We start from the raw sequence: 26554 nt of genomic DNA on the forward strand, positions 1-26554 counted from the left end.
CTGTAGCTTAAAAAAAGCTGCAAAAGCTTCTTTTTTCTCTTTATAAGACAAAAAAACACAGCTTGTCATGTCATTATCAGTGATTCTGCTTGTGTCTTTAGTAAATAAAATCCCTCTTAAATCTTTAGATTATTTCCGATTCATCAGTTTATATATTCATTTTTGATCAATCCACAAGTTTGCTGTCAAAAATTCAAACTTGCTAGCTTCACTGTGGTGTGTATTATATAAAACACCTTTTGTTCCCTCTTTGTACATTTAAATATTCAGCAAATATGTCATTACAGTTTTTCTTGGGGCAATTTTTGATCCACAACAGACAAACCGGTTGTTCAAATGTTTTGCATTAAATAAATAAGGGAATTTGAATGTTCTAAGTCATATTTACAGCACTTGAATTGCAGGTAGATAATAACGTTATGATGATTTGTGAGCTTGCAAATGCAACATGGGAGTGTTTTTTATTCTTACCTAATGAAGTCTTGCATGCACAGTATTTTTAAGATTCCTGAAAGCTTTAGCTTACATTTACATTTGTTTTAGATAATTTGTTCTGCTATTGAAGCCAATTTGCTGGAATTTGCTGATATTTCCAAAAATCCATTCTTCCCAACCAATGTTCCCTGTGCAACTGGTTATCAAACAGGCAACAGAGCACAATGTACCACCATTTTGGTTTTAGCTAAACATTCTTGCAAGTCCTTACAGTCATTTTTTGCTTTCCCGTCTGCCTTGCATATGCACAGTTCTGGGTTTTTTGGTCATCCAGAGTTTGACTTGTTTTTCATACTTGTAGGACACTCAGTCAGCTACTTAGAGGTTTGTAAGTGTCGCACAAGACTTAGAGTTTATGATCATAATGACAAATCCTGAGCCGAATAACAAGTTAGTTAAGTCCTAAATTGCCGAAAATAGTGTTTGGTTTAAATACAGGTTGCGGTTCCTTTATTTAGCACCTTTTTTAAACTTTTGCATACAACTGCACATAATTGAAATCTCACAACCTCATTCCTCATTTTGAAAACTATGAATATACAGATATACTGTAGTATATTGGATGAAGTATGGTTAAGTCAATCTCATCTGATCTGATATCTCCAACACCACCACAGCAAACAAGAAAACTCAAAATCTTTTTTTTCTTTTTCTTTTTTTATTGGACCGACAACAAAAAGACGCATCCAACCATCATTTGTATGAAATCAAACGCTTCCCTCAATACTCTTTGTGTCTTCTTCAGTATATCTGTTCAAAGTGTTGGCGAAGATTTCAGACGTTTGGTATTGGATCCATTTTCATCTCTGCAGAACACTGGTGAAGGATTTGTAAAAGGAGAAATGAGAAACCGAGTTGGCGTTGCGGGTCGAATGGTTCTTGGCTGTGGTTCTCTGGATCGATGATATGAATCTGGTGTTGTGAAGAAGAAAGTGCACTCATATTTCATTCGGCTATTGGCTATTCTGCTCTTATTTCACTGGCAGCATCGAGCTTACAGGCAACAAAACACAAGCTTTATACTTTGGCAGAGTGGTTTAATTAAAGCAAAAAGTCATATTGTACTGATTTCATAGAACACAAGCAGAATTCTGCCTCTTCTAGTGTCCTGTATTAGTCTTTAGAAGTGCCTTCTGGCATTTACTGACTCACAGCTCTGGTCATTATTTTTTTATTATACTATCATACAGTTTTAGGCACAAAATAAGCCAAAACCAAGAAATAATAATAATAAATTTTGAGTGATCAACTAATTAATAGCTTTATGAGGCCTGGATGGTAATAATTGCATTCACATAAAAAGGTATAATGTTTAAAGAGTAAGAGACGGGACTGAGAGCACAGCTGCTGTATTGGCTTTTGCATGGCTGGGTGCTAATGGTCCTGAGTTGATGAGTTTGGTAGACAGTGAGGCTCAGGGGTACAGCTGTTTATGGAGCTTTAGCAGCCTGATGTCTCCTGCTGCTTCAGCCTCCATCATCAGGGTCTAGAGAAACAACAGTTCGTGTTTAGAGCGGATTCACAATAATATAAAGCAGAAGCAAGGACAAAAAAGCAAAAAAATACAGACTATTGCTTTAGTTTTGAAGGATGCAAGTAGAGTTGCCTTCTTCCCCTGACTGATTGGATGTAGATGTTCTAAATCATGCTCCCTCTATGACCAAAATTGAGTAACATAATTTTCAAGAGACTTCTAACAAAAATTACAAAATAACCATCTCCTCACAGAAAACATTCCTATTTCAGTGAATATATGTTTAATCCATTTATACACAGGCTCTTAAGAAGAAGAGAATGTCTTAGAACAGGCTTATCACTAAACACCTCACATCCCTCACTATCGTCTGACTAATCAAGAGTTAAGCTACGTGCTGGAATTTTCACTGTCTGCCTTTGTGAGTCGCTCCCATGTGTAAGATTAAAGCGAATGAATACGTGTGTCCTCACATCTATCAGCTCCAGGTCGTCTTTGGCGTGCAGGTGGCGAAGGAGGTACCAGCGAGCCACCGCCGTTACCGTTTTCGCGTCTCTTGAACTCGATCTGTAAACAATCTTCTCCAGCAGACGCCGTGTCTCCCTGGGGAAAGTGAAATGACATTCATAAAACCCAGTGAAACCAAGCCTCAGAGGAAAGCAATGAAATTTATTCAAAGTTTATTGCACTTGCATGCAAGGTTTATTAGCTGGCTAAATCACTCTTTCGGTCAAACCGCTAAAGGTATAAAGTGAGCTTAAAGATAGTCCTCTATAAGCAGGTGGTTATGACTTGGCTTTACTGCATTGCTGAGTCTGAAGTCAGTCACATGTGTTGGGAGAAACTCTTGGTGGGAAAGAGATCTTAGTAGAGATGGTAGAGATTTTAGTAAGGTTGCAAAATTAAGGGGAACTTTCCATAGGAGTTAGATATGGGAATTAATGGGAAATATACCAGAAATGTACTAAATTGCAGGCTAACCTATAACCGAGAACTTTAATGTAGTTGGAAACAAATCTTGCAGTTTAATCTTGGTTAAAACAACCAGATTTTATGCAATTTTATTTGAATTTCTTCTCTGCACAGTCATCAATCACATGCACAGAGCACACTCACTGCAGGGCTGTTGAGGCCGTACCCCCTACATGCACTGTGCATTCCTTCATCACATCACACAAACAATTACTTGAATCTTGCACAGAAAATAGTCAAAAAAATGTCCATCTTGGTGACTATTCACGTAAATTACATAAATATTACATACTTTTATGTTTAAAACTTTCTTGTGCAACAAAATGATAAACCATTAAATATTTTTTTTTTAAACTGTTGGCATGGCAGCTTATGACCAAACTTAATGTTTGTTTGTATATGATATATAATAGTATATATACATTTTCACAAATCTCTAATTAATTCCCATAAATGCCCATAAACTTTCCAACATGGAATATTTCCAAAATTCCCCAGACGAAATTCCCATAGAAAGTTTCTGGATATTTACTGGACATTTTTTTCACCCCTTTGCAACCTTAGATTTTAGTCTTGAAAAAATACAAATCTTTTCAATGTGTTACCTGGCTCCCATCTTGATGGAGAACTGAAGAAGAGCTTGGAAAAGTAAAGCCACAGGACACGGACCTAGTTTTAGCACTTCTGTACAGGCTTCACGAACAAGACTGCTCCATTCCACTCCTCCAACTCCAGCCTAGTGTTTCATACACAAACACACAAACACACCAAGCTGAAATAAATCACTGCATTCTGCACACAAGGTCTCTGTAACGTACTGCATTTATTCCCTGCTGAATTGTTCTTCAACAATAGGCAAGTTCCATCCCTTTACCCCAAAATACCAATCCCCATTATAAAAACTTATTGCATAACCAATCAACTGTAGTCTTAAAGTACCAAGAGTTTAACTTTCCACTAAGAGCTGCATTTGTCTGCTTTACCTCCATCTATTTCTATAATAAAAAAATTACTGTAGGTAAAATGTGCCAAGATGTTTTAATCAAGAGATTGCTTTGGAATGAAAGACTCTGATTGAATTAGAAGGGCCAAGCTAGAGTCAGCTTAAACACAAGACAAATCAGGCCAATACAGGACGGATAATTACTACACTGTGAAAGTGAGGGGGAGAAGCCCGCAAAGGAAAAGCCAAACAGCTGCACTGTTATATATTCAGCAGACATACTGTTAAAACACAAATATTTCTGACTACAACATACTTGTGAGAATTAACGGTAAGGGACATAAAAGGTAATTCGTCAACATTAGTGGTGTGACAATACATAAAGAATATTAAACATTTTTAACTTAGCAAAGGAAGATTTATCTCTGAACCAGTCTTAAGTTACAATAGACATTAGCTCACTGAGCAGGCTTGCTTTTTTGGGTTGCCAAGTCTTTGTCAAACTTCTACCTCATCTTATGCTACAATGCTGTGGGGGAGGTGGTAGTTCTGTGGTAGTTCAAATTGTGTATGTAGCACACTTTTGTCAGGAACTGTGCTTAGTTTTTAGATGCTCAACAACATCTAATGACCTCAAACTTAAAATAGATTTGTTTCTAGCTCGTTCAATTTATTAACTTGATCAAGTTATACTATGTAAGTGATTAAACTTTATGGACTGTGCTGATTGGTGTGATGTGACCTGCTGCAAAAAGAATGCTGCTCTTCTTTATGTAATGTTCTGTAGGGAAGTCGTTGCTCAATGTTTAAGACTCTAAAGGTTGGGGGGTTCAACCCCATCACCGAATTTTAGATATTAAAGAATGTTGTTTAAACGATGTTTGATGCCCACAAAACAACCATTAATAAATACAGGAGTACAGTCAGAGCTGCTGTTATAGAAACCCATTAATATCTGAGTCTCAATATCCAAATCATGGAATTCAACATTGCTGTGGTGTCAAACTGTAAGCATTTTACAAATCATATGGTTCAATATTTAATTACATTTCAGCTGACTGCCATTCAAACCCTCTGTTCATGTAGAGTGTTTACAAAGGTCACCCAATTTCAGCATTTACTCATACTAGAACATGAGTGAAAGGTGCTTTTAGCACCTCGGCTAATTGCCCACTGTGGGCAGGCATCATCAATCCCTCTTTCCCTCTGTAATCTCCAGACTGATGAGTGAGAGGAGGTAATCCCTCTGGATGTCTGCAAAGCGGCATCGCTTGTACTTTCCTTTGGCTGTACTGTCAGCAGCACGGATAGGGCTTTCCTTTCTAACCACAGGAGAAAACAGACACTGTTTACTCTGTTCTATTGTGTCAGTTTTTCTTTCTTGTCATGAGTTAACGCCTGTGTTCGTCATAGAAAGTTATCCTATAAGGTTTGTGTGCAAGGGTGTATATGTATTTTAGCTATTTTTAATGACACACAGCACATTCTGATATTTTGGGCAAAACATCATAATGAAATAATTTGAAATAATAATAAAAAACTCTGAAGTCAATGACACTAAATAATTAAGTAGTTAAAAATGTTTTTACTAGTTAAAAGGTTAATTAATTTGACTGAAATATCAAAAATTGTGGATTTAATACGTACCGTTCCACGAATTAAACGAAATGTTAACATCTTAATAAAATATGAAAGATCTTGAGAATTTTAATTGATAAAAATATCAGGATCCAGGTGTTCCAAGTTGAAAAAGACAAAGTCTTGCATCTGGTATTAAGTTCTGAATTTCATATAAACAAAAAATACTCTGCACCTTTAAATATTAGGCATTTTGTATAAATCAAATGGCACAAATCCATCCCTATTTCCATTTTGAGCTCTAGAATGTGTTATAATGTAGAAAAATGCGACTGCAACACAGTGTATATTCTAATCACATTTGTTAACACGTATGAAAAAATTTATCTTGATCTATGATCTGGAAAACTTATCAAACCATAATGAATGTAAACTGGGTTAATGTGAATAGTTGTGGCAGGTGGAAATGGATGCGTTGTCAAATCGTATATTCAGGTTGTTTTTAAATCCCTTCGTTAATTTATCGTTACTTTGCGGGTGGAAACATAATGACCTATTTATTATTCTACATTGGTTGTTTGCAGTAGTTCAAAATAGATGAATTAATAAAAAAGTTCATTATCTTGTCATGTTGTAATAAAATGAACACAGTTACAGAACAGTGTATGAAACCTTATTGGACCTCCTGCTTTTTCTCCATTCACCAATTAAAGAAGTTCAGACCTGTGATATGATTAAACAGTGTTTTTTTCCATGGAAATTGCTTTGGTTATTAAACGCATTCTTTTTCTTCATGTCATGCAGAAATCGCAGCTGGGATTGAGATGGAAATCTGAATTAGGTAAAGTGTGTAATATTGTGGTTCTAATGAAGGTGGATTAACGCTACAATACAATATATATAATGGTTCAGCTGTTTATGCTGTAAAAAAGTGTTGTATCAATAAAAAAAAAAAGAACTGTATTTAAATAGCCAATATATCTTCATTAATGATAAAATTGTGGCCCTGTCTGCCCAGCACACTTTTATGACAGCACACTGACTGTTATGTAGGCCACACCTTGCATGAGGTTAAAAAGTGAGCTTAAAATGTGCATGAAATAAACCTGAGGCATTCTCATGGCAGGTACGTGGTCTCACCATGCAGGGGATGAGTGAGAGCAGGGCGAGTCGCAGCAGGCTGCTGAGCTTCCCGTTGTAGTGACCGAGCTGAGAGGCGAGCTGCAGGCTCTGTTTCAGAGCCACTGAGGCCTGTGCCAGCAAACCCTGAGATCGGTACACCTCCGCCAGCCACTATCAAACACACACAACAACACACACACCCACAAAAACAGAAGTACAAACATTGAAACGGTTTTCTTGGATTTCACTTCATTTAAAAGTACTTCCCAATTGTTTTAACACATTTTGCAAAGCTGCAGGTCCTGCTCTCTCATGCTAAAAAAAAAAAAATCTCAACAGTACTAAAGCATGATGATAAACACTGGTAAGAGTTATGTGGATGATGCGGACGAGTTGTGCTTTATGATGAAGTAAAATTATGTGAATTCCTCTGATGATCTGATCAGTTTAACTTAAATAACCAATAAGTTCACATATTCAGGACCACATCTGGTCTGAAAAACATTTTTCCTTTTTGAATTTCTCTTAAATTGTACTGTTTACAGATGTTAACTGATCTCCACACATCAAAACAAAATGCATTGCGCTTTTTCACCCACATGATTAGATATGAAATAGCCGAAATAACCTAATGATCATGGGTGATAAACTTTACTATTAACATACTGTTACACCCGTGTAAATGATATCAGACCTACAGTAAAAAGGGAAGTGGCAGCTCAGCGGTTGTTTGGTCATAAATTTAAGGTTACATGCATGCAAACTAGAATAGACTTTAAAATATGCATATTTGACTTTTATTTTTATTGTTAGAATCATTTTGTTTCACAATAGCTTGCATACAGCACAAGGAAGTTTCAAACATACATTTATGTAATATTTATGTAGTTTATGTAAATACATGCCAAGATGGATATTTTGGACATTATTTTTTGTGCAGGATTAAATAAATTATCTGCGTTATATTATTGAGGAATGCACAGTGCATGTAGGGGGTGTGGCCTTAGTAGCCCTGCTGTAAGTGACTGCAGTGTGCATGTGATTGATGAATGTGCAGGGTAGAACTGCAACTGAAATTGCACTAAATCTGGCTGTTTTAACAAAGCCTGTTCTGCAAGCTTTACATTTGTACATTTAAGTTTTTGTTTTAGGCTAACCTGCAATTTGGTAAATTTCCAGTTTATTTCTATTAATTCCCACGGAAGGTTTACAGTGTTGAAGATTCCTGGAACAGACTCTAGCCCAGTGATCCCCTAACTTCTTTGCACTGCAAAAAAGTTTAACACAACAATTTTTCGACTGATGTTTGCCATGCACAAAAACTGCAACTAACGGGCATATAATATTACTAGAATACACATTATATGATTGAATTATTAATGAAATTATGACGTATGTAATTAAAATGTAACTCCACCATAATATGTAATCAGTGGAAGCTTAATTTATAAGTGCATTAAAAAAAAGTGTGATTATTGGCAAAGGAGGACATTTAAAATAAAATTTTTTCCTCATGTCTGAATGGTTATGGATCCCTGTTCAAGTGTCTGCTTCTGACTTTAGAACTGCTGCTAGACAGATGTTCTTAGCTGACATACTTTTTCCTCAATCCAGCAGCGACACAGCTCACTGGTCAGATAATATCTGGTCAGCTGTAGCCCTTTATATGGACATGTCATCAAAAAGAAGATTTAGTGTGCAGACTGAGACACGATAATGTGTACAAGGAAGTACTCACGTGCCAAGCAGACACTGAGGTTGGGTTGGCCATAACCGCAGCTCTCAGCTGGTCCAGCACTGTGGGAGGGATGCAGTCTCTGGCACCGGACAGCAAAAGGCTCTCACACTGAACCTGCCTGAGCAACAGGAACACTGCAGGATGCTCAGGAGAGACACTCAACACCTGCAACATGCACCAAACAGGCAGTTAGCATACAAATACCTATTTGTCTAATTTACAAAACAAAATTTGTGGCATCATTGGATATGACAATGGCAAATGAAATGAAAACTATCCAAACTATAAGCACTTCACATGAACATGAAAGGAATAGAAATCCAAGTAGTCCCAAAGTAACGATAGAGATGTGTGACCTCATTCTAAATTGAAAATATCTAAGTCGAGATAATAACTAAATTAACAAGTTACAGTTTATAATTTAGCAAAACAGCAGTTTATACTACCATAATGTATAAACTTAACAGCATATATGTATGTGGCAGCAGGTACGTGCACAAGCGCCCGGTTTGCGAGTGAAGGGCAGAGCCGAACGCTCTCTGTTTCAGTGTCCAGTAATGGTGATAAAAGGAAAAGACAGGATTTAAAATTGGGCTTTGAAACACTAAAAACACAGAAAAAAATATGCTCTGTCAACTGCTTGCGAGAGTAAGGCATCTCACAAGGCGGAAGATGTGTACATCCTGGCAGCATCCCAACAGTTTGTAAAAAAAAAAGTGAAATGGTGTGTAAAAAATCTTTATATTTGTACAAAAAATTTCGTAATGCTATAGTCATCAAAAGATTGAAAAATCGTAAGAGGGACCATTATAACGCTGGGATTACCTGTAGTTGACTAAATAATTGATTAGTAATAAATGTTTAAATTATGTTAGCAAGCTGTAACAATGTATATTTATTATAATAGCTACTTAGGAAGGCACATTTGGTGTATTATGTGAAAGACTTTTCCTTCTTTTTCACACAAAATTTAAATGTAATGCAAGTGTTCTCAATCTGGATTCACAGCTAAATGCTGTGAATGAAAAATGGTCGAAAAAATATTTATCATAAAAATAATAAAGACTGGCAGTAATTGAGCGTGAAAGGAGGCAAGATGGAGAAGATTCACAGATACTATGGCTGTGATACATGACTCATCCTTGCTATAAAAGCCATACATGAGTGTTAATAAAGGCTTCTGTGGGCACCTGTGGCCCAAAAAGACACTTGAATGAGCAGTAAGACAAAAAAAAAAAAGTCTAGATAGATAGTAAGGAACCTGTGAGCACAAGGCTTCGGCTTCATCATATTGGCCACTCTGTTTGAGTCCTGATACAGCCTGCTGCAGCACCCAGCCTTCCAGAGCTTGAGCCAAAAGCCCATCCTCTCTCTGCAGGCTTTTTACTGGAACACAGCGTACACACCCAAACACACAGACACACATATGCCCACGCAAAATTTGAGTACACCTTCCCTTTGGACTGTCATGTTAAACCAAATCCTTTGCATCTTTTGTATTAGAATGCAGCTGAACAGATAAACAGGTTTTACGTTTTTACTGTCACAAAATAGGAAAACCTAAAACATACAACAGACAAGGGTCAGTTATCAATACAAAAAAAAACAACATTTGAATAAATCTGTGTCCAAAAGAGAAAAATATTTCTTGGATTTCTTTTTGCACTTTTGGATAACAATTAGCAACAAATGTGCGGTTTACTGACCTTTCTCTGACACCAGGGCCATAAGCACTCTCTCTAGACCCTCTCTGCATGGGGAGGAGCCTGACAGGGCACATGCTACATTCTCTGTGTGACATGCAGCCATAAGCCCTACCCATCCCACGGGATCATCTAAATAAAAGGGGGAAAAATATGCAGTTACAGAATAATATTCTCGAATGCTTGACATTCTACTTATTTGTACCAAACATGTTTAAAAGCACTTTAACATCCCAAAACAGAGAAATTCTGATTTTGTCTTGTGATATGACTACACAAATCATATATGGGCTAAATATTAAAAAAGATTAAAGAAAGAAAATGCTGTGTCAAATTCATTGGTCGTAGTTGCTTTAAGTGAATTAACTAATTTTTTATACTTTACTGCTCCAGGGTAATTTGAAAGAAAGAAAGAAAGAAAGAAAGAAAGAAAGAAAGAAAGAAAGAAAGAAAGAAAGAAAGAAAGAAAGAAAGAAAGAAAGAAAGAAAGAAAGAAAGAAATCAAAAAGAAAAAAAAAATCAAGAAAGAAAATCAAGAACTAAACAAAATCAAGGAAGAAATCAAATAGGAAATAAAAAAAATCAAGGAGGAAATCAAGAAACAAAGGTGCTTTATATTTGTCACATTTATTTTTTACAGAACACTGAAATTTCTTTGTCTCTCTTTCTTCTTACACTGAGCTACCACTTCCACCCGATATAGGACCCCTTATTCAAACATTACACTAGAACAAATATTCTTGTTACTCCTTGGCTATCCTTAAGCCAAACCCCTAGTTAGTTTAAACCCACCTGGACAGAGTAGCACAGCTCTTTGGATGGTCTTCAAAGCATTTTTGCTCTTGTCTTCCCCTGAATGTCTGCCTAAGGCCAACTGATTCATTCCACTGTACAGCATTGCCCTCTATAGACCAAAAAAAATACCCAACATAAATAAGTAATGACATCTCTGGGATCTTATTCTTTTGCTTGACCTGTTAACAGTATTACAAAGTCAAACTCACCTTTCCTAGAGTCATGCTAGCATGACATGCCACACTACCTGCCACAGCTCCACCCTAGGAGAGACACATTACATATTAAAAGAGAGACATGTTACATGTACAGGACTTTAGCTTTTTTTTGCTATAAAGCCTTAAAATAACACATTTTCCGAGTGTAGTCTAAATATTCCCAGGACTGAAGGATTTAATTGCTTCAAATCCTTAAAAGAATGCACATTTCCTATTGCAGTCTATGACACGGAATCAGCCAAGACATTTGCTACCAGACTTGCATTGGAGATATATAGAGAAATGGAAGCATCACCTAAAATATATATATATATATATATATATATATATATATATATATATATATATATATATATATATATATATATATATTTATATTAATGTATTCTCTACAAAGCTCCAGATTTCCTATAGGATCTCAGCTTTAAATAGGGCTAATATAATGTCTGGTGGGGTTCTAACCAAATTCAACAAACCTGAGTAACATTATTCCATGCAGCTGGATAAACTTTTCAGAAAATGAAAGAGAAGTGCATTGACGAACAGCATGCACAACAAATAAAATAAAATAATTTGAATTACAATAACTGCATTACATTTATTGTAATTGCAATTATAAATGCAATTATTGTACACTGGGTTTCTGCAGGTTTCACAAAGTCAAATTTTAGATGATCTAAGACCTTTTTAAGACCATTAAAAATGAAATTTAGGACCTATATCATGTCATCCCAAGCACACACAAATATACTGCTAGCAACTGGAACAAGTACTAAATAATTTTTTTCCTAGCAAAGTATCGCTAAACCTTTACTTTCCCATAGCTGAAATATCAAATCTGATTTACTCATATGATACAGTCCAAGAGAGATTTGCACCAATACCAGAGAGCTGATTGGCTGTTGCATGTTGGTCTTATTTGTAGTCATAATAAACTGAACTAAATTGAATGTGTAAAGAATTGAGTGAAGAATTGCAACACCACAGAAACTTCCAAACAATAAACACTCTAAAGTGCTGCGGGAGAATTTCAATGAAAATTCGAAAATTAAGACCTGTTAAAATGATTTAAGACCTAGAACAGTGAATTTAAGACTTCTTAAGGACTAAAATGTTTTTTTTTTTTTTTTTGACTTTTTACGTCCCTACAGAAAACCCATGTACAATTATTATGATTGCATTTTGAATGCAATGCGATTATTTTGAATAGGTTACATCAGCAATTACTTCAGCAATTTAATAACCAATTTTGGTTAATTATTTCCAGCAAGAGAACATTTAAAATATTAGGAATTTATTTCATCATATAATATATATTTTAAAATGGCACTGGTGTTCTTACGTCAGCTTTGCTGGGACAGTACTGTGGCACCAGTCTGGACAGCAGTGCCCAGAGAGACGGATTTCCAGGGTTTCTGTCATGAAGAATGGACGAACAGAAATTCAACAAAAAAAATTCGATACCAAATTAAATAATAACGACACCGGTAACCTTTAAGGGTCTCGTCATAACAAACATGATGTTTGAGTTCAGATGCACTGTTTCACCCTTTTGGATATGTAATTACCATTGCAGTGATTTAGACACAAAGAGATTTCATTTTTCAAACTGACTAGACAAGAATACTCAAGCCTGTGAAGGAAAATGAAACTAAAGGTCAGTCATATTGTTGTACTGCTTTCTAATAAATAAAAAAATATTCATCAAGAATGTATCGTGTGCCAATATGGGTTCATGAGTTCGAAATCATTGTTCCCTAATAATAAAAGCATCACAGTTAGATCATGGAAGAGGAATTGTGTTTGAGTGTGTGTGTGTGTGTGTGTGTGTGTGTGTGTGTGTGTGTGTGTGTATGGTGTACATATCTACATCTACATTAGCGTGTACTCACTTTTGTGAGATACTGTATATGCAATGACAAATGAAGCCTTATATGTATGTTATAGAAATTGACTTGTTCATCTGACACAATTCTGATTAACTTAATAATAAGTCCAGAATCTTGTATCTACTTTATAAGGTTGAAATCGGATATTCCTCCAGTCTATCAATTTTGGAGAAGGTCAGTATCACCAGATTAAGCATTTACCGGAACACTGCTCTGGAAGCCTCTCTCTGGACAGCATTGTAGTTGCCCTGGAGGGCCAGCAGGGTACATGTGAGCAGGCACTGGTCCTCCACAGTGCCCCTTACAGCAACATCCAACTTCAGCAGCTCCGAAAGAGCAGCGCTGGCCAAGGTGGCATCTCCATGGACCAGGCCCAAAGCACATAAACACAGCAAACTCTCTGGAATTGGCTCCTTCAGCAAAGAGCTGTGTGAAGCACACACACACAAAGAAAGAAGAAGGATGATAAAAACTCCCGCAGTAAAAGTGATCTGTCGAGGCTGATGATCTAGTAAGGCTGATCTAATGAAGGGCTCACCACTTAAAGAGTAAGGTTTTGGCAGTGTCCTTGTTCCCCAGTCTGTGCTGTAGTAAAGCCAAAGCTGTTAGTATATAGGCTTTTTCCTTCTCAGTCGAGGCCACTGCAAGAGCTTTCTCATAAGCTGGAACACAAGATCACACACACACACACACACACACACACACACAGATAGATAAGTATAAACTGCCCTACAGAACTACTAAGAATTAGAATTTTATTCTATTTACTAATAACTTACCATTAATACTTTCTGGGAGGTGTCCGGCTCTAAAGCAGGCAAGAGCCAATCCTGTGAGATCATGCAGCTCCTCCAGTGGCATGGAGGAATAATGACGGACAGCCTCTTCCCACTGATCTGTGTCACTACAATAGAAAGTGATTATGAAATTATAATTTACTCTGTTTGATATGATTGGTATTAAGTTTGAAATGTTTTTTTTTTTTTTTTTATTAAAGAAAAAGACCCCCAAGCATTTTTAGTCTAATTCCAATCTATTAAAACTACAGTGTAAAGGAGATGACCAGTGACAAAAACATGTTCTAGAATAAGGAAAGTTTTTTCTTTTCAATTTGTAGATATTAGTAGGTGTGGCAGTGGACATGTGGCCAAACACCAGTTTTAAAAGAAAACAATTGATAAGGATTACACACCAGAACGTGGTTGGAAATAGCGAGTGAGTGCTCTATCGCAGTGAGAGTATAAAAAATGTGCAAGAAGAGAGAAAAGGGAGCGAGACGGACTGAAAAGTCCACGCACAAAATAAATCCGCCAGGCTTTCATTTCCCACTCATCTGAGCCAGAAAGCTCTCCACCGCACGGTCAAGCACTCGGTGTTAAATAGAGAAGTCGTCATACAGGAACAAGTGATTGTCTGTGTGTGGTTTTATAACAGCCCATGTTTACTTTTAGGTTTTTTGTGAATGATTCCGTGTACAGTTTGCTGAATAATAAAAAAGTAGAATAGTAGCACTACTCTATCCTCTTCCTCCTGTATCCTCATTCCTCTTTTCCCTGGCCAGAGTAATCACCCTCTTTAGGTTAATAAAACCCAAGTGGCTTTAGAAATATTAAACTAGTATAAGTTTTAAATAAATAAGTTCTCAGGTTTAATTGTTAACATAGAAAACAAACGTGTCAGATTTCTATACAGTATCCTCCCATCACTTTGCTGATTGATACCAGTGGAAGAATATTAAGTAAAAAAAAGTGAATTACCAGAGGGCCCGAGCATAGCCTCGGAGTGCGAAGCAGAGTTCTTCTCTTTGTGGGTTGTTCTGGAGCAACCCCACAGCTCTAAATATAGGGAGAAGGACTGTAAGTATGCACAGCTTTCAACTCAATATTCTTTGTACATTATATACCATACAGAAACATTTCTATACTTGAATTGAGAATTGTACCCACCTCTTATAGGCTCCGGTTGCTTGCTTTTTCAGCTGCATGTGTTCATTCAGGAAGCCCAACATCACAAAAGCTTCAGCATCTGTCTGAATCCTCTCTAAATGTATAAAACAACCAAGAAATTCACATCAAATCTGGTTTAAATCTATATGTCAAGTGACATTGCAAATCATATGCAAAATTGGAAACAAATGCTACCATCATGATACGGTTGTGTTTGATAACCAGAGGTGAAAAGTAAAACATTACATTATTGTATTTGAGAACTTTTTTTTGTGTACTTCTACTTTTTTAAAGTAGTTTTTAAAATCTGTTATTAAATTTTTTTTAAGTATGGTTTGTTTGAAGTATTGCACTTAACTACATTTTAAATCATATCCGTTACTGAGCAGAAAATAACTAATGAATTAAACTAATGCAAAGGGGGAAAATAAATGTGTACGGGAAACTACTACACTGTTATCCACTCGTGTTTGTTGACAGTGTTTCCCCATTTATTTATTTGTTTGCTTATTTGTTATTGCATTACTCTTTCCACCTATGCCAATAACCAGCTTCAAACTCAGCATAGAAAACTTAAAGCATAAAGAACATATTTAATGGCACAAAAAATGCAACACATCAGCAAATTCCCAAACCTCTTAATGATTTGGTTCTTAAATCTAAAAGAGTACATACCTGTATATTTGGTTAAGGCCACCTGGGCAGCTGAAACAGCATTCATCTGGACTATGTTGTAGCGGTAAAGCTCTGAGTCTCGGTTACTCTTGTCCAGTAGAGTGGAACAGACCCAATAGGCATAACCCTTCACTCCTTCAGTCTAATAACCACACCGCACCACACACATTACTTTTTATTTAAAAAATAAACGACTGAAAGTTGCAATATTGCCAGAGAATCGTTTCAGTTTTTTTTATTCCTCACTGTATGCTGTAAAAATTTCATTTCTGAAAGATGTCCTACCTTTTCTCCATTTACAGTCATGTTTTGAGTTGTGGAAGCCCCACAAAACACAGTAACATATAACATTACATATGTTATACTACTACTACTACTAACAGTGGTTTGAGAAAATTTAACACTTCATACCCAATCACGATCGAAATTCAAAACACTCTGTGGTATAAACATTTATATTAATAAGGCACTTACATGAGTGCTGAGCTCGGTAGTGTGTCTGAAGAGATCCATGGTGTCATAGCTTCCTACTGTCTCAGCAATGAATGCCTATAGAACCAATAGAAACAAATGGTTATTTTTAGGTTAAATGGATGCCTAGGCAACCTAAAGATCACGTCCTGTGTTGCCTGCAAGTTCACTATACCTGTCCAATCCAGCAGTTAACATACAGCGGCTCCAGAGATTGCGCAATCTTAAAGGCCTCGTGTGCGAGCTAAAAGTAAATATGCATATACTGTAATCAGCGTATGATAGCATGGAGAACAAAAGCAGATAATTACTCATGTACGACTCACCTCAATGTTGCGATTCTTCAGATACAAAGTTCCAAGGTTTGTCCATGCTACAACATTCTAAAAATACATTAGAAAGATCTCACTGTTATGCTTAAGACTTCCTAAAGGTGTAAAACGCAATGTTTTGCTAGTCTTGCACTTACATTCGGCTCAGCTTTGATTGATTTGATGAAACTGTGCTGTGCTAGGGCAGAGTTTTCAACTCCTAAAAACATAATAATAATAAAAAAAAAAAATGATTTCAATCACCATAGACTACTTCATTTCTCAAATCATCACATTTATTCATTTTTAACAATATTGAGTAAATATATTGGCTTTTGTGTTTTCTAGGTTCAGTAGTTATCCCAGTTTTTTCCTCTACAAAAGTATATAATTTGTTATTAGACTCCTGTACCATTGATATATTTTGAATGTAAAAAATTTTTTACTTATGGTACTTTATTATACCCACAACAACAATTTACAACAAGAACATCTACCTTTACTCATTGCTACAACCCCCAGTGCATTCCAGTACGTGTGATTCCCACTGTCCAGCATGACTGCCTTTTTAACACACTAAACAAAACACAAATCAGTTTATATTAGTTGGTATATAAGTGGTATTTCATTTATAAGAAAGGGCTGGAAAAACAGCCCCCAGATCGGTGGGAATACCTGCAGAGCTTTCTCCAGCAGGGACTGCACATCCTGTTCTGCAGACATGGACAGGAACAGCCTAGCCTGGTGGTAGTAATTGAGGCCCAGATCACACCACAGGCTCGGGGCTTCTGCCATCAGTTTCAAAGCACGGCCATAGCATCTGGAACATATGGATTATATGGATTACAAAATGTGCTTTAGAGAGACTACAGAGAATTAAAGCAGAGACTACTTTGGTATCGCACGCATAATAGTGTCTTGTATTTTTTTTATACTACTCTTATTCATTGGTACTATGCAGTAATAGGTGCTACTAATGCCATGTCTTTACTTTTTTTTTTTAACAAAGAAAAAGAAGCATTACATTTCCTTCAGATGTACTGTATGTCAGACATTATATAAATGAATACATATATATATAAAACACACGGTACTACAGTATGTACACATAGAAAATGATCTTTCGATACCTCATAAATTTGTGTGAAAAATTAAATTAGGTCTATAAGATGTTGCATATTTGGTTGATTTTTCCCAGTACAAATGCTGTTATTTGCTCTATTTTATAAATGTCTATTGTGATTTCCAACCATGCATTTAAGGTAGGACCATTTTATATTAGGTAGCACCAGCAAATATATTCATTAAATATTTATCTCTTTTTAAACATTTTTGGTGTATTTTACCAAAAAGTTAGATTTTACTGACAAAAAAAATAAATATCCTGTAAAGCAATATGCATTTATCTTCAAGGGCCATGTTTTTTTCTGTGTTCTTGTTGCTATTCTGGATATACTAGATTTTTTAAATAGAAGATATACGTTTATATTTCATGACCTTATTTCACAACGTTAATGGAGGCTGAAAAGAAGCGAAAAAAATATATTGTGATTTACAATATTTACATTAATAGCATTTAGCAGACACTCATTCAGATTGACTTACAATTCTCATTTATACAACTGAGAAGTTAAGGAATAAAGGTCTTGCTCAAGAGCCCAACAGTTGCAGCTTGGTGGTTCTGGGATCTGAACTTACAACCTTCTGATCAGTAGTCCAACGTCTTAACCACTGAGATACCGCTTCCACAGGAGTTGAGCACATAAGAATATGAGTTACAGGTGCATGTACATTGAGTGACGCACCTCTCCCCCAGACTCAGCAGCGGTTTCTGGTCCAGTGTGTGATTCTTATTTGCAGGCTCTCTTCCACACAGCGCTCCAGGCACCAGTACACAGACTCGGTTAGGAGAAACAGAGCTGCATTTGGTACAAGCATCTCCCAGCAACTTCCACAGACATGAGAGATCTGCACGCTGCTGCACTGCTCTGCACACACATGATGACAAAGTTAAAATTCTACTAAAGACAATGACATTTTCACCTACTGTATAACAATACTGAATGAGGTGAAAATTTTCTCGGGAAATATTACCTGAACAAATATTTAATGGCTTCCTGTATGAGGTCTACTGCTCTTCCATCCAGGTAGTCTTCCATTGCGGTTCTAGCCATGGCCAAAAGACATTCTCCAAGTCCTGACCAAAAGAAGCGAGAAAAAAAAATTATATTGCTTATATGTATATTTAGCTGGTCTTGGTGAGACAGTCAATATATATCAACATTATATTATAAAACATTTTATTTTACAATAATAATAAAATAAAAAAGTATACAAGTACTGCTTTGTAATATTTAAAAAAAGGAAGATTTTTTTTATGGATTTAATTCAAACAAGTTGCTGGAGCATTGAGCATAAAGCATGTCGGATGTATTTATTCCGAGTTATTGAAACAAACCAGAACAATTAGGAGATGCTGTACTGCAACCCAGGCTGCAAAAATTGCAAATGGTCTTACTATCCCATTAAAAAAATCCATATAAATCATATTTCAATTCAATTATATTCTAGCCTGCTCTTTGTTTTCATTCCGGTTGTCATGTCAGATGCGCTGTACATTGCACATTGGTGAGACATCAGGCCTAATTTGTAATTTGCACTGCCCCAAAGCCAAAAAAGAAAACACCTACTGCAATTTATCTTCATGTAATCTACTATATCACAGGACAATGATTATAAAAACAATTTATATAGGATAATTAAAAACCCACCTTTGAGAGCTGGGACATACTCTTCAGTTTCTATTATCTGCTGGTACTCCACTGCTGCCTCTTTGTACCTGCCCAGAATCTGTTTAATGGAGGCCATCTGGTAGAGGCTGTAAATAGAGCTGGGATGCAGCATGTGAGCCTTAGCAAAAGCTTTGAGGGCAGCTGTGAAGCTGTGGCGGTTCAGGTAGGCCTCGCCCAAACACTCCCAACACACCCAGTCCTGAGGGTCAGCCCGCAACGCTGCCTGCAAGCTGCAGCCAAGTACATTAAGGTGGATGTTCATAGAATTAAGCTTTTCAGGGCATACATAAATAAAATGTTATTGAGATGAAGGATGCCTACTCTGCAACAGCCTGTGCATGCTGGCCCACTTTAAGATGATACAGGCCTCTTCTCATCCAGGCCCATTTAGCTGAACCAGGCGTAGCTCTCTCTGTCACTGTCTGAAGAACTGCCAAAGCGGAGTCCTAAACAATAGACAAGGTTAATAATTACAATAAATTATCTCTTTGTTTATAAGAGTAAAACAATAATATGTGGGACACCAAGAGCAATAACCATGTCTCCTTGTTCCATGCTGAGGTCCACGGTGGCAGCTCCAGCTTCTGCATCAGTGGAATCCAGCTCAAATGCTTTCTTGTAGCAGCCTCTAGCTCGGCCCTGGTCTTTGGCCACTTCCCTGTAGTAGTGACCCAAGTAGCGGAAAACAGAGCCAAGATAGGGATCCAGCTTTGCAGCCTAGAAGTGCAGTAGTGAGGAAATGTAGTCTAGTGAGACGGAATAGTTATAATAGGTAGGAATACTCAGAAATAATTTCAGATATGTCTATAGTCCCAAAGGTAATAGATTAGGAAAATCTGGTGCTCCTTTATTGGCAGTATATTTAGATGCAATATAAACCTTCAGCAGATGAGTGTGAACTTTGCTTCTGTCCCTCTGCATATCTTCCCCCATGTTCCAATAAAGCTGCCCTAGCAGGAAGTACAACTCCCCACTGTCTGGCCTCTGAGATGCAGCATCAATGAAACTACAAGATGACAAAAAATATATGTAAACCGGTGTTCATGCTTTATCAGTGAAACTGAGGGAAAAAAAACCTAAAAAAACCTGCCATTGCTCTGCCAGCTGGTATTCATTTTTAGCTCCATGTGTCAGTCCCTTTAAGGTTAAACCCTCCACAGAGCCAGGATGCAAGCTCAGCAAATCAGAAGACACCTTTAAGAAAAAATCCAGTTTTTTTTTCGCCCAGGACATACCAGTAATACAACTAAGACATATTTCTAGGACGTACCTGAAAGGCTTCCTCAAGCTTTTCCTTTTGTAAATACGCTCTACCTTTGAACACTAACAAAGCAGGATCGTTGCTAGCGTCTGGCATCTGAAAAAAACATACATTTTATATCATGCAACAAATTAGTGAACCTGTCTGAAAGCACAACAGAAGGCTATGGAGTCCAGAGTGTCTGTAAAGACAGGGGTCTACCTGTGAAAGCATCCCCAGAGCCTCATCTGCACTTTGCTCTGTCCCAGTTCTCACTAATGCTTCCAGCTTTAATCTCATCAGCTTCTGGGTCCAGTCTTCAGAAAACCCTGCACACCCCTTCAGCCCTGAAACACAAACAAGTGTCATAAGATGCTCAAGGTACCTGCACCACTCACAATTAACTGCAGAATTAGGAGTGTGATTTCAAAAATGCTTGTGTTAGGAATATAAATGCAGTAGATTAAGTTTGAACTATGAGTAGATTATGGTTGTATATTAACAATTAACAGTGTAGATAACATGGAAATAAAGGAGCAGAATAAATTTCCTGCACAGCGAGGAAATAAAGGTATGTAATATTCGTTTAAAAGATAATATTTCGTTTGTTTGCGACGCCATGATTTCCAATGTAAACCCAAGATGTCAGTCATTAAGCTATCACCATATTCACCTAATGTATTTGATTCCATTGTAGAGGTCGACCGATAGCTAAGTTGTATCTGTCGTACTTGCCGATAACCAATTAATCAACCGATTGATAGAAAATGGATATTGGGGGGAAAAAAACAAAAAAAAATAACGCTCCATGTAAAATCGTACTGACGGTAATACAATAAAATTATATACTATATGAAATAAATATGAATACATTAAATAAACATTTATATCAACAATTAATTATAAATAATAAATATAATCTATAATCTCCGTGCAGCACACCTTCTTACATGTTAAAACAAACAGAAAATGTTATCAGTGATTTCCCCCTAGAGGCCACTCATGTAATGGTGCGGAATAAAAAAAAAAATCACTATGGATTTTATTTTTTTGCAGATTTCCAGAAATAAATGACGTCTACTCTATTGCATGCCTTTTATTAATTAAAATTGTAGTTATTTATATATTTGACACACAAAAAAAAAAGAGGTGCGGAGCACTGCTCAGAGATGACCATCACCATATTAGGGCAATTCTCATACCCAAACCTGAAAATTAGATTTTACAATTCACATGTATGTATTTCAAATGTGTTTCAAGTTTCCGTTAACTCTAGCGACATGTCATGAGTGAGGACCGGTGATGAAATTTGTACCTTGGCTGGAGGACATAGCACTATCACAGTATTTGTGCATTTTCAGCTCAGCCTGAGCATGATAATACCAGCCAATGACACTGGAGCGCATCCGTCTCAGGCCTGCAAGACAAAATATGTAACTATATATTTAATACATAGAACTGTTTGTTGACTAGCTGTTTTCTCCTACCCTTTCCAACACCTTTGTTTTGGATATTTGCAGGCTTTATGAACAGCCAATCTACACTAATCTACTACACATTTGCATACTATTACACAATTACATAACCACAAAGCCCCAATACTAACCAAGACCAAAGCTCTTGATAGCATCCTCATATTTCTTGTCCTGAAGAGCTTTTTTACCCAGACCAAAGTGAGCCAGTGAATTAACCGGGTCCAGCTCCAAGAGACGAGTGTATACCTTCACAGCTTCTTCACTGCAATCATCTACCATTAAACACAAAAGCAGTTCAACCTCAGGAATAATACAGCACATGTTTATCATTCCTTACCTGCAGTTATTAATTTTTTTATTGATTAACATTTAAAAGAAAATATGTGAAAAATATTAAACAAAAAAAAAAAGGTTTGGAGTCATTGCTTCTTCTTTTTTTCCTTTTACCTAAATGTAAATAATGCTCCACTAGAACTGCCAGAGGATAGGAGTCTTTTGGGTAGAGGGAAAGCATGATATCGCACATCTCCTTCATCTTCACCACTTCATGAGAAAGCTGGCAGAGAAATTTCAATTTTATAAAGCACATTATTTCTGATACCTAACCTTATATTTTATTATTGCAAAAGATATAAAAATCGTAGTGTTCCTTACGTTTGACAGGCATTTAATGTAATCTTGAATGAGTTGCTTATGGTCTTCACTAGGCACGTTTTCTGTGAGCTGAAGAGCTTTTTCGAAAGCGGACAGCAGCTGAAATTTGCATACAGATAGAAATTTAGATTTAATTTCACCTACATGAATAGGTTTCAATAAGTAGAATTAAAAGGAATCTGAGCATACTACATCGACCAGGATTTCCAATCAAAACAGCACTTCATGTTTATCAAGTTTCGAAACAGCTCACATGTTGCTGTGTCTCGTTGTCCTGCTCTTGCACTGAGCCCATTAGCAGCCTGATCATTTCTCTCCATAGTTCAAGCAGCTCGAAGTTCTCAATCCCATCCTCGGCCTCTCTCACCTGAATGAGGCGCCGCCATACCCTCGCCACCTGTACAATCGCATACAAGACGTTGTGTTTGTTTGGAGCAAAAGACTAACAACAAAATTATATTTTAGAGAACTTTATTGATACCAACTGTAATTGACATATATCCCAGTTTGACAGGATGCTGGGATCAGAGCACGAGCTCAGCCATGGCACATGGCCCCTGGAGCTGACAGGGTTAAGTGCTTTGCTCAAGGGCCCAACAGTGGTGGTGCTTGAACCCACGACCTTATGATCAGAGCCTTAATTACTGAACCACCACTGCCAATTTTCACATATTCCAGCTTGTCAGGATACAGGTGGTATGTCAGATACGGCAAAGTGAATTGCTCAAGGGCCCAAAAGTTGCAGCTTGGTGGTGCTGGGGCTTGAACCACTGACCTTATTAACAGTAACCCAGAACCCTCAACCACTGAACCACCACTGCCCTGCCCTGGTGTGCCCTGGTGTTTATTTATAATACATTGATGAAAGTCAGTGTGCATTGAAAGCTTTTTCTAATATCAATTATCATTTTAAACAAATATATTAAGAACAAACCTGCACATTGTTTAACAAAAATAAATAAATAAATAAATAAATACATGAAAGTCTGCCATTACCAAATTCATATCAGTATAAAGTCTAAATGTCGTTTTTTTAATTTAATTTGTTCTGTATCCAATATCTAACAGTTTTTTAATTTATAATTTTCCCTTTGGAAACCATGGGAGGGTGCAAACATTTGCACTCATTCATTTCTTTCTATAAACACAACAGTGACCTACTCTCACTCTCACCTGTAAGAAGTTCTTTTCTGTCTGATAAATGTCCACCAACTTCTTGCTCACTTCAAAGTATTTGACTTTATCTGAACTGCAAATACAGACAATTAAAAACACATGAGACAAAAAAATAAAAGTAAAAAAAAACAAAGCAATAATAAAGTATCATGTCTGAAGCAGTGATACTCACGTTTCATATAATGTGATGAGTTTTTGATAGATTTTGGGCAGCTCGGCTTTGAAATCTGGTTGGTCGATTTTTTCATACAGATTTGCAAGGCCCTGAAAAAAAGAATATTAATAAGATTCATTGTTATGCATAAAAGTTTTTTAAAGATACAAAAGATCCGTGTACAGTACAAATTTTGGACGCACCCCTGCAGCCCCTTTGGTACCTTAGTGAGTTCATCTAGACCTTACGTCACTTTATAAACGTAATAGTGTACAGTATTTGACCAAATACATAGATTAAAATGTTATTCCTAACATTCCTGAACATTCGGTCCCGCTGCGGATTCCCGCAAATTTTGAAATAATCTGCAACTTGCTGTTAGTTCGGTTCCAAATGAGAACCCGCGTATTTTCCAAGATGCGAGTTCCGAACTGCGAATTATCAGGGGTTGACTGTATTTCTAATATTTATTTAAGAAATACACTGTTTTGTTCTGTATTTTCAATCAAATAAATGCAGACTTGATGAGTATGAGAAGTCTTTCAAGTTTAAAAAATATTATTTTGTATAGAAATTTGGGTTGAAATTCAACTAAAATTCATTAAATCTGGCATTTAAGTTTACTGTTATAAGCTAACCTGCAATTATGTAAATTCACAGTTTATTCCCATTAATTCCTGTTAATTCCCAGTTTCCAACCCTAATACCCTAATAATAAATGTGAACAGGTTACATTATCTCCTCTACTAACCTGTTCCCCGAAATATCTTACAGGGAGAAACTAAACATTAACATCCTAGGAAGAAATTGTTGAACAAAAGCATTAATTACATGAAAGGACAAACAGCAGGACTACTCGCAGCATTAATTACTGGTTTGTGTTCATTACAATGAAATGCAAAACTGATGATTTGTTAAATTTTGGTTTTAAGTTTTAATGAAGCAAATGAAGGTATGAAATAGGGATCCATGCAAGTCAACTAGAAGCTGATTCACATCAACTGGACTTTTATCTTGTCAGGTCGAAACATTTCACTACTCATCAGTCTGCAGGATGACAAGTGAAACGTTTCAATCAAACCGGATAGAAGTCCAGTTGACTTGACTCAGCTTCAACAGCTATGAGAACCAGAACCATACAGTGTTTAAGGTGTGTGTAATAATGTGCCTTTATTATTATTATTATGATATTATGATATTATCACTGAACTCCTGTGACATAATTCATTGCTCAAAACAGTTTCATTGTTGAGTTGTTTTATTAAGTTGTAGTGTTTGATTTTAGCTCACTTAACTTATATACACCGAACAGGCATAACATTATAACATTATGAGCAGTGAAGTGAATAACACTGATTATCTCATCAAAATGGCATTGTGGGATTAATTGGGCAGCCAGTGAAAATTTTTTCCTCAAAGTTGATGTGTTAGAAGCAGGAAAAATGGGCAAGCGTAAAAATTTCAGTAAGTTTGACAAGGACTGGGTCAGAGCATCACCAACTGCAGCTCATGTGGGCTGTTCCTGGTCTGCAGTGGTCAGTATCTATTGAAAGTAGTCCAAAGAAGGAACAGTGATGAACCAGTGACAGGGTCATGGGCTCATTGATGCACGTGGGGAGCAAAGGCTGGACTGTGTGGTCCGATCCAACAGATGAGCTTCTGTAGCTCAAACTGCTAAAGAGGTCAATGCTGTAAATGCTTGACAGGTCAGGACTGTTTTGGCAGCAAAAGGAAGACCAACACAATATTAGGCTGGTGGTCATAATGTTATGTCTGATCTGTGTAATTCTTTTAAATCTAATCCAGTGGTTCAACAGGGAATCATCATTTTATGATTTATGACATGTATCAGGGAATACTTATGTAATGAAACAGGATTATATAGTGTCAATTTTAGTTTTTAGTACAAACCTGCCATGCAAGCAACTGCTCAGGTTCAAGCTCCACAGCTTTCCTGTAGGCTGTTTGTGCCTGCTCGGGCTGCTCCAGCTCACTGGCTGCAACTCCAATAAACACCCAGGCATTGTAGTTATTCTTCTCAAGCTTCAGAACAGCCTTCAGGAAGATATCAAGATTTACTAGTTTTGTGCAATAAGTACAGGGTCAATACAAAGTACATGGAAAATTATCAGATGCATCAAGACAACCATCACATAATCACACCAAGTCACGTGACTCATCAACACTGGGCATTAGTGGTGGACATGTCATACCTTGCAGTGTTTTAGGGCATCTTTGAACTCCTTGTTTTTGATGGCATCTCGTGCACTTTTTAAAGCAGATTTGACTTCTTTATTTGACATTGTCTACAATAAAACAAGTCAAATCACCAGACTGTCTGTTATAATCTTATTTATAGAACCTCAGCTTGATTATTTTATTCACTATCCTATCTATTATTTATATATATTTATTAATGATCTTCATAAGTGACAAAAACAAAATTTTTGTACTTCTAGTTCTGACACGCTAAAAGACTTGAAATCAAAACATTTGCATTTCATTCTCACCACAGAGCCCAACTGCTTCCGTGCACAACCGCCGATTGCGCATGCGCCCCACCATGAGACACGTCATCACCCAGCGACGGCTAAACGTGGAAAAAATATATAGTATAATATATATATTATGCGTTTAAAACAATTGAAATAAACTTAATTGTCAAGATTTTGTTCAACTTATTTTTGCGTGTTTAAAATATATTTTAAAGGTTTTTATTAATATTTTTCTAAA

General features: G+C 36.7%; 1 protein-coding gene across 2 annotated transcripts; it reads right to left on the bottom strand.

Annotated features, from left to right (window-relative positions):
• Window positions 1-1134: 1134 nt before the first annotated feature.
• ttc37 (tetratricopeptide repeat domain 37) lies at window positions 1135-26390 on the bottom strand. 2 transcript variants are annotated; one of them, XM_046841795.1, is made up of 41 exons: window positions 26332-26390; window positions 26035-26127; window positions 25733-25876; window positions 23840-23931; window positions 23665-23740; window positions 22745-22888; window positions 22492-22590; window positions 22285-22393; window positions 21969-22109; window positions 21678-21779; window positions 20585-20709; window positions 20393-20479; window positions 20213-20316; window positions 20002-20128; window positions 19660-19839; window positions 19444-19568; window positions 19102-19352; window positions 18425-18527; window positions 18136-18318; window positions 17006-17150; window positions 16828-16906; window positions 16489-16550; window positions 16346-16402; window positions 16195-16263; window positions 16023-16097; window positions 15549-15690; window positions 14874-14967; window positions 14685-14762; window positions 13707-13831; window positions 13466-13589; window positions 13129-13353; window positions 12381-12453; window positions 11030-11083; window positions 10818-10929; window positions 10029-10157; window positions 9584-9708; window positions 8323-8487; window positions 6603-6755; window positions 3547-3677; window positions 2443-2572; window positions 1135-1981 (listed from the first exon to the last, which is right to left on the bottom strand). In XM_046841795.1, the coding sequence occupies exons 2-41, from the start codon at window positions 26122-26124 to the stop codon at window positions 1910-1912; spliced, it is 4701 nt and encodes a 1566-aa protein (XP_046697751.1). In that variant the 5' UTR covers window positions 26125-26127; window positions 26332-26390; the 3' UTR covers window positions 1135-1909. The 2 variants fall into 2 exon arrangements, with proteins under 2 accessions (XP_046697751.1, XP_046697752.1); XM_046841796.1 differs by lacking the exons at window positions 1135-1981; window positions 2443-2572; window positions 3547-3677 and adding an exon at window positions 3699-5206 and having other exon boundaries at window positions 6569-6755.
• Window positions 26391-26554: the final 164 nt, after the last annotated feature.

The sequence above is a fragment of the Silurus meridionalis genome, chromosome 27 (assembly GCF_014805685.1).
Source record: "Silurus meridionalis isolate SWU-2019-XX chromosome 27, ASM1480568v1, whole genome shotgun sequence".
Classification (NCBI taxonomy): Eukaryota; Metazoa; Chordata; class Actinopteri; order Siluriformes; family Siluridae; genus Silurus; species Silurus meridionalis.

Coding starts and splice junctions, on each gene's coding strand:
- ttc37 (XM_046841795.1), bottom strand. CDS start 26,124: ATGTCAAATAAAGAAGTCAAATCTGCTTTAAAAAGTGCACGAGATGCC. Junction 18,528..19,101: donor GTATGTCCCAGCTCTCAAAG/GTGGGTTTTTAA, acceptor TCTTTTGGTCAG/GACTTGGAGAATGTCTTTTG. Junction 9,709..10,028: donor GGCCCTGGTGTCAGAGAAAG/GTCAGTAAACCG, acceptor GCTGTGTTCCAG/TAAAAAGCCTGCAGAGAGAG.